The sequence below is a fragment of the Podarcis vaucheri genome (assembly GCF_965113315.1).
Source record: "Podarcis vaucheri genome assembly, chromosome: 2".
Lineage (NCBI taxonomy): Eukaryota > Metazoa > Chordata > Lepidosauria > Squamata > Lacertidae > Podarcis > Podarcis vaucheri.
In genome coordinates, this window is record NC_138760.1 from 127705447 (window position 1) to 127717838 (window position 12392).

Sequence of the window (12392 nt, forward strand, 5' to 3'; positions counted from 1 at the left end):
TTACCAGCGGGAAGGTAAACGGCGTTCCGTGTGCGGCTCTGGCTCGCCAGAGCAGCGTTGTCACGCTGGCCACGTGACCCGGAAGTGTCCCCGGACAGCGCTGGCCCCCGGCCAATAGATGTGAGATGGGCGCACAAACCCCAGAGTCTGTCAAGACTGGCCCGTTCGGGCAGGGGTACCTTTACCTTTACCTTTAACACCAGTAACACCTCCTGCCAACCTAGCAGTTCGAAAGCACATCAAAGTGCAAGTAGATAAATAGGTACCGCTCCGGCGGGAAGGTAAACGGCGTTTCCGTGCGCTGCTCTGGTTCGCCAGAAGCGGCTTAGTCATGCTGGCCACATGACCCGGAAGCTGTATGCCGGCTCCCTTGGCCAATAAAGCGAGATGAGCACCGCAACCCCAGAGTCGGTCACGACTGGACCTAATGGTCAGGGGTCCTTTTACCTTAACACCAGCAATCGCTGCCACTCTCCTGGAAGCGATGCTTCATCACTTCAGGAACGTGTAAAAAAGATATCCATTCCCTCTCGGGCCAGAAGGGGGTGACAGCAGGAAGGTAATAATAATAATAATAATAATAATAATAATAATAATAATCAGTGGCGTAGCGTGGGGGTGCAGGGGGGGGCTGGCTGCACCGGGCGCAACATCTGGGGGTTAGGGTTAGGGGGCGCAAATCCACGGGTTAGGGGGCGCAAATTACTTGCCTTGCCCCGGGTGCTGACAACCCACGCTACGCCACTGATAATAATAATAATAATAATAATAATAATAATAATAATAATAATAGAAGAAGAAGAAGAAGAAGAAACACACACATATACAGAGGGCAAACCAAGGTTTAATGTGCTGAGATAAGACAATAGGCACACAAAAAAACAACAACCACAGTTCCTCGTGTTTCTTCTGCAGGGGTTAAATGTGCTTTGGATGTATTTGGAGTGCACGGAGAGATGCAGAAGGAGCTGAAGGATGCTGCTTGGCGATCTCTCTTCCCCTAGGAGTTTTCCCCATAACTTGTCACCTTAAAAAACAACAACAATGTCCAGCATTGAACCCGGGGGGGGGGGGGCTTCTGCCTGCAAAGAGCAGCTGCCCTGCCTCTTGAGTTACAGGCAGCCCCTCTCGCCTTTTTGGCTTTGTAAGGGTTAAAGCGAACCGAACTGGATTCCTAGAGAGGAAGGGGACCAGGAGGGAGGAGGGGAGGAGCGCGGAGTCCTCCAGGAGAGAACGCCCCTCCCTCCCAAGCCCCTCCCTGCTTGGCTTCTCCCCGGGGGGAGCAACGTGGTCTTTGTCTCTCCCGGCGCTGCATTGGACCCTTCTGGGAGCCGGTGAGTTGTTCCCCCTTTATTTTGTGCATTTGGGCGAAGGGGAGTCCCAGGGCTGCAGGAAGGAGAGGGTGCAAAGGAGACCTGATCCATCCAGGATGCTCCCCCCCCCCAAAAAAAAGCAGGGAGGGCAGCCTTTTTCTCTCCCTCTGTGCAAAGGCAGGAGATGCAATATTTTGAAATATTGCAGGGAGGGGAGGATTAAAAGTTGATATCGGTGCAAGGGTATCTCCAATTGAGCTTTGATTAGATTTAGTGGCCCCTCCCCATTAATCAGGCAGTGGCTTCCCCGAGGGTTCTGGAGACACCATTCAGACGTGCAATTCCTGTGAGACAGATAGGATGATTTGAGACCGAATACAAAGCACTGCTGAGAACTATTGGAGGGCTAATAATCAGAGGACTCAAATGCAGGAGAGAGTCTGACTGAAAGTAAACATACCTTTGCGATGTTTATTGGAGACCCAGCCAGATGGGCGGGGTACAAATAATAAAATCATTGTTATTTTTAATGGGAGAGAAGTAATGGATTCCCACAGATTCCCAGCTATATTTTTGTTGTTTTAAGGAGTGCTGTAACAAAAGCCTGGGAAGAAATCATCTCCTCACCCCCTGTGCTTCAATTGCTCCAATCCCACTTTTGCAGCAAAATACAGAACACCGACCAATTTGCCAGCCTTGAAAAATAGTAGCAAAACTGCCTTTTTTTCTGTATGTTTGAGAAATGCTGGTTTAGACGGTGACCTGTGTATTTTGTTTTGTAGCTTTCCTTTTAGGAGAGCTAGAGACTCCTGCTGCACCGCTATAATCTGGCCCTGGATTCTAGCGAAACTCATCCAGGCTTGCTCAGGGAATATTTTCCCTTTCCCGACAGTGTAGCAATAACACAACAGTGTCTTTGTTTTGTGGGCATCACATCTAATTAGGACAGAATGAAATAGACCTAAGACAAAGGAATTATTTTGGACCTCTTAGAAGCTACCTTGGAGCAGAGATGGAAGAGCAAAACTCAGCTGGCCCTGAAGCAGGAAGAGGCCGCAGTACCATCAAGCCTGGGGGCTCTGGAGTATTCTGGAAGGTCCTGGGTGAGGATACCCTCAGTTCAGATGTGCAGCGGCAGCAGTTCAGACATTTCTGCTACAACGAAGCCAAAGGACCCCGAGAGGTTTGCAACCAACTCCACCATCTTTGCCTCCAGTGGCTGAAGCCAGAGCAACACACAAAGAATCAGATGCTTGACCTGGTCATCCTGGAACAGTTCCTGGCTGTCCTCCCCCCGGAGATGCAGAGCTGGGTGAGGGAGTGTGGGGCAGAGACCAGCTCCCAGGCGGTGGCCCTGGCTGAGGGTTTTCTCCTGAGCCAGGCAGAGGACAGGAAGCGGGAACAGCAACAGGTGAGAGTGTTTCACCGTGATGGTTCCCAAGGCATTCAGAATGTGAGGGAGGGTATCTCAAAATTCTCTGCTACTATCCCAACATTTTTTTTTGGGGGGGGGGAAAGGATCCAATGAAGGTTGTCCAACCTCTGTCCTTCCTCCTTGATCCCTGTTTCGACACCTTATTACTGTTTCAGGGACAGGATCTGCTTGCAAAAATGGACACTGATTTACCTGAGATGGAGTTGATTCCGTTGGACAGCAGGCAGAGGCCACTAGGTAAGGATGGTTGGGATGTATCTCAGTTTGGTCTCCCTCTGCTGCGTGTGAAATAAATCTCCCGGTTCTTTTAATCTTTGGCGGCAGACAAGACATCCCTGCAGCCTTTTTCACTGCTCCCAATTTCCCTTAGGTGCTTTTACACAACTGATACACAGAATGGGTATAAACACATGTACCGTATTTTTCTCTCTATAACACGCAGATTTTTTTCTCCCAAAAAGGAAGGGGAAATGTCTGTGCGTGTTATTGAGCGAATGTGTGGTCCCTGGAGCCGACTAGGGCAAGCGCAGGAACAAAAATCAGTCAAAAATCAAATCGCGTGGTTGGAGAAGGGAAACCTGAAAAGAGGAAGCGGCTGCTTTCCTGCATTCTGCCTCAGGGTCTTACTGCCCACTCTCCTCTGTTTCCTTGCTGTGTTTGCTCAAACGGAACAAAGAGCAGAGAAACCCCCCCCCCTCCAGGCAAGCAGAGGGGAAAGCAGAGCGTCCTTCCTTCTAATTCCTCTCCCTGCTCCTCGCAGGCAGCCAGAAAACATGCAGGTGGGAGAGAGGGAGAGAGAGATGGCTGGCTTGGGTGGCGTGGGGGGACTTTTGCCTTTCTTTCCTCCCTCCCGTTAAATTCCTCTCCTGCATTCTTATGCTCCTTGTCCCTTCTGTGTTTTTCCCCCCTCCCCACTTAAAATGCAGTTACAAAGCATGGATCCACATGGATCCTCAGGATCTCTGCATTGGGTCACCCCAGATTCACCATCAGATCACATAGCATGTCCATGGCTATAGCCTGCCCCCCCAAAAAATCACGCACCCACTGTTGCTTGGGGCTGCAATGGTGCAAAAACATGGTTACAGCGCATGGATCCTCAGGATCTTTGCATTGGGTCACCCCAAATTCACCATCAGATCACATGTCTGTGGCCACAGCATGAAGCACAAAAATGATACATCCACTGTTTCATTCAGAATTCCTCCCCCCCCCCTTGTTTTCCTCCTCTAAAAACGATGTGCGTGTTATGGTCAGGTGCGTGTTATCGAGCGAAAAATACGGTATTCATAAAGACTCATTTGTAGATAAATGTTTATCACATAACCTCTGAAACAAGGAAGTGCTCCTGGCTCCCCACCACATTTCCCCCCCTCACAGGTGACTGGATGATGCTGGCAGAACCTCCTCAGCCATCTCCTCTTCACAGTGGAGGGGAAGCAGCTTCTGTGGCACTGGAACAGGTAGGGGTGGCAAGTCATTGGGGGGAAAAGAGGCTGGGGCCTGAATGAACCTCCCTGGGCCTGAATGAATCTCTCTTTCACTTTGCTTCTGGGAAGCCTGTCCTCAATAAAGTCTTTGAAGGCCACTCAGGGAAGGTTTCGATCCAAAGAAGAATGATCAGCCCCCTCAACTTAACTAGGCCTTTGGGTGGAGCTAGAACAGCGGTGTCCAAACTTTTTCCAAAGAGGGCCAGATTTGATGAAGTGAAGGGCCATGAGGGCCGACCAAAGTTGTTGACCATACCTTGGTTCCCGAATGGCTTAGTTGGCGAACAAATTGGCTCCTGAATGCCACAAACCCAGAAGTAAGTGTTCTGGTTTGTGAACGTTTTTTGGAAGCCCAGTGTCCGACGTGGCTTCCGCTTGAGTGCAGCCAATCGAAAGCTGCACCTTGGTTTTTGAACGGTTTTGGGAGTCGAACAGACTTCCGGAACGGATTAAGTTTGAGAACCAAGGTACCACTGTATTTATAAATTCAAAAAATGCTTAATACTAAGGTAGATTTTCAAGAAGCTAACAAAGAAGAAAAGGCAGTTGCACAAAGATAAAACACCCATCATTGAAATACACAATTGCCATTAAAACCTTAAAGTAAACACCCATAATTAAAAAGTGCCAGAAATGGTCCAATCAGGAAAAGCTTCTTTGTTTTCTTGTAGAGTCCAGCATCCTTTGAGGAAGTGGCTGTGCATTTCACAGATGAGGAATGGGCACTGTTGGATCCTGACCAGAGAGCTCTGCATACAGAAGTCATGGAGGAGACCTGTGGGATCTTTGCCTCTCTTGGTAAGGCTCCCAGTGGCTTGATAGTATCTGTTGTGAATTATCAGTTGTTATCCATGATCAATTGCTGATAAAGGTGATGAATCCCTATATTCTGATGTGGTTCAACGGTGTCACCTGCAACATCAGGGATTCTTTTTTTTATATATAAATGTTTATTAGTTTTCAATTACAAAAAAAAAATCCAATACATGCCACATTGTATCAATGCCAAATTACAATTGCAGTTCAAATATAATTAAACAGCCAATTACACATACATATTATTTATGACTTCCCGTGTGTTAGATTTCAGGGTGCAGTATTTTTGTTTACATTCTGCTTCTGAAGGGTTATTTAATCCAATTCCATTTATTGTTAATCAAAGTCTCTTATCCACAGCTACAATGTTTTTAACTTCCATTCGTATTGAAACATTAATAATTTATATCTCTGCAAGAAAAGTTCTGTAATCTTTCTATTTTCTGTGCATGAGGTTTGTTTTAGATTTATATTAATTTATTTTGTTTTGCCCATATTGTTTCTTCATTCTATTTAGTCTCTGTCCGGCACAACTCAGCTACTTCCGGTCTTTCTCTCTCCCTTTGTCTCAAAAACATGAGGTTGTAATTGCCATGCACCATCTTTATTTCATTCCAGGAACAGAGACAGTCTGGTGCCCTGCCAAAGCACCGGCAAGCCCCCATTTTCTCTCTTTCCTTTAATCATACGCAGTAATGATCTGGTGTTCCGCCAAGCCTTGGCAAGTCTTCAAAGACCCCTCTGAGGTAGCGATGCAGTGAGAAATAAATCCTTTCGAATGATTTGAATCCATATCCATTTTCACACACAGTTCAATTTTGCACTGTCATCCATACATAAACTCCCATTTTCTTTTATCTTTTCCTGCCTTCCATTATTTTTTTAGTAGTCACGGGGTGGGTTTGCCAAATCATTTATGTATACAGAAGGGGTAAAGCCTCCCCCCCGCACATACCGTCTTTTACAACGAAGGATTTTTCTATTTCCAGTTGAAATATTTACGTCTTTGGAGCCATTTCCTTTTAGCAGATAGTAATCTTGTCCTATCCATCCAAGCACATGTCTGTAAATTAGTCTGAATTTTACTCTAATAGACAGAAGAGCCTCTGCATCTTGATGGCTGCATCAGAGGATTACTGATAGGCGAAGTGCTTTTTACACCCAGCATCTCCCTGCTCCCACATTCCATATAGGAGCAAAAGTCAGATATCAAGACGATCTGCAAGTGAAGCTCACTTCCCCTGGGCCCTGGGGGGAGCTTACAAGGACAATTATCCTCAAATCATCCTTGTTTATCCGTCGCAAACAATCTCCACTAATGTGGGAGCGGCAGCCATTAAGGCAAATCAGCACCGGAAGTGAGAACACCAGAGATTCTAACCCTGTTCTAGGACCTTTCCTGTTTGTGATACCATACAGACAAGATTTAGGATTAAGAAGTGTGACACATGTTTTTAAATACATTGCATGTTAATATATCATAAGCATAAATGTCTCCAACAAAGATTAATTGGCTAGGTTGCCATATACTCACGTTGGTGCTAGTGCTTCCCCTAATTAGATTTGAGAACTTACTAAAACCTTACAAAATGCATATCATTTGGTAGTGTAAGATGTGCCCCCCCAATCTAAGTCCCTTCAGTTTTTCCTTAGATATCAAATGTTAATTGCATTTTTTATAATGTGAGGCTCCATTTATTACTAAGGCTCTAATCAGTTTCTGTCTTCATTTCAGACGGTGGAGAATTGGAAAGCAGAAATAAGAGAAACTGCTACGAAATCTATACAGTGGGGGAGCCATATAAATATTGGGAGTGTGGAGAGAGCTTCAGTCAGAGCTCCCTTCAAATAATTCATACAGGGGAGAAACAATTTCCGTGCTTGGAATGTGGAAAGAACTTCATTCGGAGCGATCATCTCACTTCCCATCAAAGAATTCACACAGGTGAGAGACCATATCAATGCTTGGAATGTGGAAAAAGCTTCAGGTTGAAACATAATCTCACTTCCCACCAAAGAATTCATACCGGAAGGAAACCGTATCAGTGCTTAGAATGTGGAGAGAGCTTCCGCTGGAAGAGAAGTCTCACTTCCCATCAAGGAATTCATACAGGTGAGAAACCATATGAATGTTTAGAATGTGGAAAGAGCTTCAGTCGGAGACACCATCTCACTTCCCACCAAATGATTCACAGTGGGGAGAAGCCCTATCAGTGCTTGGAATGTGGGAAATGCTTCAGCCAGAGTTCACATCTCACGACCCATCAAATCATTCACAGCAAGGAGAAACCATTTCACTGCTTGGAATGTGGAAAGAACTTCAGTCGGAGCAGCCATCTCATCCTCCATCAAATGATTCATACAGGAGAAAAACCATATCAGTGCTTGGAATGTGGAAAGAGCTTCCGCTGGAAGGAAAGCCTCACTTCCCATCAAAGAATTCACACCGGGGAGAAGCCATATCAGTGCTTGGAATGCGGAAAGTGCTTCAGTCGGAGCAGCAGTCTCTGTTACCATCAAAGAATTCACACAGGGGAGAAGCCATATCAGTGTTTGGAGTGTGGGAAGAATTTCAGTCAGACCTCCCATCTGTATTCACATCAAAAGATTCACACAGAGGAGAAACAATTTCAGTGCTTGGAATGTGGTAAAACCTTCAACTTTAAGAAAAACCTCACTTCCCATCAAAGAACTCACACAGGGGAGAAACAGTATAAATGCTTGGAATGTGGAAAGTGCTTCAAAGACAGTGAGAATCTCAATTCCCATCAAAAAAGTCATACCGGGGAGAAACCATAAAATCAGTGACAACTGAGGGTCACTGGTGTGGCTTGGCTACTTAGAGGTCACAGTGGCGCCGCTAAGCTGTTTTCCCCATTCTTCCTTGCAAAGTTACTTAAGCATTGCAGTTGAACAAATATTGTGCATCTAACAAACTGGAAAACTGGTCCTGAAGGACTGGTCTCTGCCATCACAGCCTATTCACTGCTAGGACAAAAGTTATGTATTGCCTCCACCTGTACTGTTTCTCTGCCTGTTGCCTTCCTCTGCAAAGAAAGAGTGGACATGTAAAGATTTCAGTTGTATAAATGCTCAGCAGCTAACTAAAGTATTTTACCTTGGTTCAGAATCGCTGTCAGAATTCCTGGAGTTGGTTCATGCCACGATAGTATTGATGTATGTACATTGATAGGTAGTCTACATGTGAAGGGGAGGCGGGTGGCGCTGTGGGTTAAACCACAGAGCCCAGGACTTGCCGATCAGAAGGTCGCCAATTCGAATCCCCGCGACGGGGTGAGCTCCTGTTGCTCCGTCCCTGCTCCTGTCAACCTAGCAGTTTGAAAGCACGTCAAAGTGCAAGTAGATAAATAGGGACCGCTCCGGCAGGAAGGTAAACGGCGTTTCCGTGCGCTGCTCTGGTTTGCCAGAAGCGACTTAGTCAGGCTGGCCACATGACCCGGAAGCTGTACGCCGGCTCCCTCGGCCTATAAAGTGAGATGAGCGCCGCAACCCCAGAGTTGGCCACGACTGGACCTGATGGCCAGGGGTCCCTTTACCTTTAATACATGTGAAGAGATTTCAAAACTGTGTGTGAAAGGATATTGTTAGGAGACCAGTAATATAAAGCAGACATGATGCCTCCAGTTCTGATAATGCAGGCATGCTTTTAGTCCAGTGTTGGGGTCGCTGGGCATAGGAAGGGGTTCCTCCGCGGATATCAAACACAAGGTGATCACAAGTGCAAGGTCAAATGAACCAGTTACAGTGGTAACAGCTTGGAGGCCTCACTATATCTGTGATTAATGTATGTCAACTCGCTCAGTTGTACAGTGGTGTTGTGTCTTGGTTAGTTGGTGTTTGTTAGAGCAACAGTGATACCTTGTCTCTGTATATACTTGTATCTGAAAAGCCGACAAACTGGAACTTACTTTTCCGTGCTTAAATTGGCCCAGAGCTGTTTGCTGGACCTATTAATTTTACAACATTAAAAGATTTGGACCTTACTCTGCTTCTGTGTGGTGAGTGGTGCCTCAAGTAAGATCCACACTTCCACATCAGATTCCCAACAGCCTCCTCTCTGTGGGTTCCCCAGCTGCTACTGTTCTTCTGACCGAATAAAAGCTGTCTTAAAACATTGGAGTGGTTAATTGGAGTAAAATCCACTTCAGATTAGCATATCTCTGCACATTGGCAGCCATCCCATTACTTGAACTATTGTTTAAAGGGACATACTAGACTACTGTACTTGGAAACTTGGGGGCTGCTGTTCCTCTTAAGTAGGCACTAGAGAAGGAAGCATCTTATTGATTCTATTAAAAACATCAGAAGCCCTTCTTCTTGCGCCTACCCCATGAGAGGTCCAGATGGTGACAACATAAGAATGGGCATTTTATGTGGTGGTTCCCTGTTTGTGGAATGCTCTTCCCAAGGAGGATTGCTTGGTGCCTTTTAGGCTTGCCATATGTCCTCTTTTTCCAAGACACGTCCTCTTTTTCATGGGTATGTAAAATGAGAGTCGTCATAGAGATCTACAGTTAAAAGCAGAAGTCGGCAAATGTGTCCTCTTTCTTGCTCTTCAAAATATGGCAACCCTAGAGCCTTCATTACATATCTTTAAGCTCCTGGCGAAAATGTTTCTCTTCAATCAGGCTAACAGTCTATGGTCTTTTAAATGTGTTTGTGTGAGGGGGATAATTTTGTTTTCGTTGAGTATTTTGTGTTCTTATTTTGTATTTTTATGTTGTGAACCAATCTGTGACCTTCTGATGAAGGGTCGTATACAAATTTAATAAACAGTAGTAGTAGTAGTAGCAATAATAATAATAATAATAATAATAATAATAATAATACTGTGCTGTGGTCTTTGGATAAAGGGCAGTATACTAAATGAATGAATGAATGAATAAAATAAATCTTCAAAACTTTCCCAAGGGACTATCACAGAGAAGAGTGAATAAATTTATATCTGGAGCATACACTTTATTTAAAACTGAACTGTCAAGTTGTAGGCAGAAAAACCAGACAGACTAGCATCTGAGGTGGTATCTATATTAACGGGCAAACTATAACGAAGCTACAAATATTTTACGGAAAAATTTATTCAACTGAGCGTATTTCAGGAGCTCCTTAAGCCAATATATTGAAAACTAAAAAAAGAGAAGCAGCAACTCCTTTTCCATAGCTGAAAGAGAAACCCCAAGAAACCAGAAAAAGGACCAGCACATCTTGCAGTTTCATCTGGCAGGGTAATTCCAATTCATTCCTCTAGAACCTATCAAACTAAACATAGACTCATGAAGCAATTTAAATTAGTTATTTCAAAACTAGATATTTGGAAGGAACAGCTGCCCCTGTAAATGCCTCCACATACAGGGGCCTGTAAATCTAGGCCTTATTGCTAGCAGGGGAAGTGGGGAACATTTTGAATCCTCATGAAAAAAAACTCCAGAGGGAATTAGTGTTTATACACTTATTTGACTGTGGTCCTGCAGGGGCTGTTGCTTTGGAATAATAATATTTATTATTTATACCCCGCCCATTTGACTGGGTTTCCCCAGCCACTCTGGGCGGCTTCCATAAAAACATTAAAATACAATGATTCATCAAACTTTAAAAGCTTCCCTAAACAGGGCTTCCTTCAGATGTCTTCTAAAAGTCAGATAGTTATTTATTTCCTTGACATCTGATGGGAGAGCTTTCCACAGGGAGGGAGCCACCACTGAGAAGGCCCTCTCCCTGGTTCCCTGTAACTTCGCTTCTCACAGTGAGAGAACTGCCAGAAGGCCCTCGGCGCTGAACCTCAGTGTCCGGGCTGAACAATGGGGGTGGAGACGCTCCTTCGGGTACACTGGAAAAAATCCCCTGACCCTCCAAGGCCTCGAGAGAGGGGGGGGCAAGAGAGAATTGTTTGGATCCTTCAATTCTAGTGCTTTTCTGGAAGAGAGGGGAAGGGAAAAGGTGGAGAAAATCCATTAGATCAGGGTTTCCAAAAACTTGGGTCTCCATCTGTTTTCTTTCGGACTACAATCCCCATCAACCCTGACCACTGGTCCTGTTAGCTAGGGATGATGCGAGTTGTAGTCCAAAAACAGATGGAGACCCATGTGGGGGGGGGAGCTGCTGTCATGAGCTTGTCCTACACTCGAATAGGACCCTGGCAGAGACACATGCCCAACTGGCATGTTCTCTCCCTCCTGGTTGTTCGGGAGCTTCAAAAGCTTTCTTCTGCCCGAACATCACATCGGCACACTTAGGCATCTGCAGAGTTTGTGCAGTCCGTGTAACAGAACTCAGCAACTCAGCATTTTGGCTAATCTACTTTACTTACATATTAACACACACGGAGCACTGCAACATGACTCCCTCTCTAGAGACAGACAGCAAAGAGAGAACAAAGGACAATACAGTGGTAAAAGGTAAAGGTAAAGGTACCCCTGCCCAAACGGGCCAGTCTTGCCAGACTCTGGGGTTTGTGCGCCCATCTCACATTTATTGGCCGGGGGCCAGCGCTGTCCGGAGACACTTCCGGGTCACGTGGCCAGCGTGACAACGCTGCTCTGGCGAGCCAGAGCCGCACACGGAACGCCGTTTACCTTCCCGCTGGTAAGCGGTACCTATTTATCTACTTGCCCCCGGGGGTGCTTTCGAACTGCTAGGTTGGCAGGCGCTGGGACCGAGCAGCGGGAGCGCACCCCGCCGCGGGGATTCGAACCGCCGACCTTTCGATCGGCAAGCCCTAGGCGCTGAGGCTTTAGCCCACAGCGCCACCCGCGTCCCAATACAGTGGTACCTCGGGTTAAGTACTTAATTCGTTCTGGAGGTCCGTTCTTAACCTGAAACTGTTCTTAATCTGAAGCACCACTTTAGCTAATGGGGCCTCCTGCTGCCACTGCACCGCCAGAGCACGATTTCTGTTCTCATCCTGAAGCAAAGCTCTTAACCTGAAGCACTATTTCTGGGTTAGCGGAGTCTGTAACCTGAAGCGTATGTAACCCGAGGTACCACTGTAGTCCCACTTCACAGAACACAGTAACACAAACATCCTGTCTCTGTCACTTCCCACTCTGTGGAGTCAAAACATACATCGTCATGTGACAGACAAAATTCCCATGACTGCAGTCATGGAGCAGGAATTCTAACAGCTGCTCTGGAGGACTGAGGAGAAGTGCCCAAAGAGAAACAATTGGAGAATCGTTAAGATTCCCCAACAGACATCTCGCCATCTTCCCCCTTAGCAAGTCTGATAGCTGGCTCCACGATGACAGGAGAAGAGCAGCTGCCCTGCCTCTGCATTACAGACAGCCCTTCTCGCCTTTTGGCTTTGTAAGGGTTAAAGCA

General features: G+C 46.0%; 1 protein-coding gene and 1 long non-coding RNA gene across 2 annotated transcripts in view; both read left to right on the top strand.

Moving 5' to 3' along the window:
* The window catches only part of LOC309527446, a 74240-nt gene that overhangs the window by 21527 nt on the left and 40321 nt on the right, over nucleotides 1–12392 (top strand). The window lies entirely within an intron of this gene.
* LOC309527348 (uncharacterized protein) lies at nucleotides 1248–9058 on the top strand. Its single transcript, XM_082214130.1, has 6 exons — nucleotides 1248–1326; nucleotides 2241–2724; nucleotides 2904–2985; nucleotides 4129–4211; nucleotides 4910–5036; nucleotides 6790–9058. The coding sequence occupies exons 2-6, from the start codon at nucleotides 2326–2328 to the stop codon at nucleotides 7851–7853; spliced, it is 1755 nt and encodes a 584-aa protein (XP_082070256.1). The 5' UTR covers nucleotides 1248–1326; nucleotides 2241–2325; the 3' UTR covers nucleotides 7854–9058.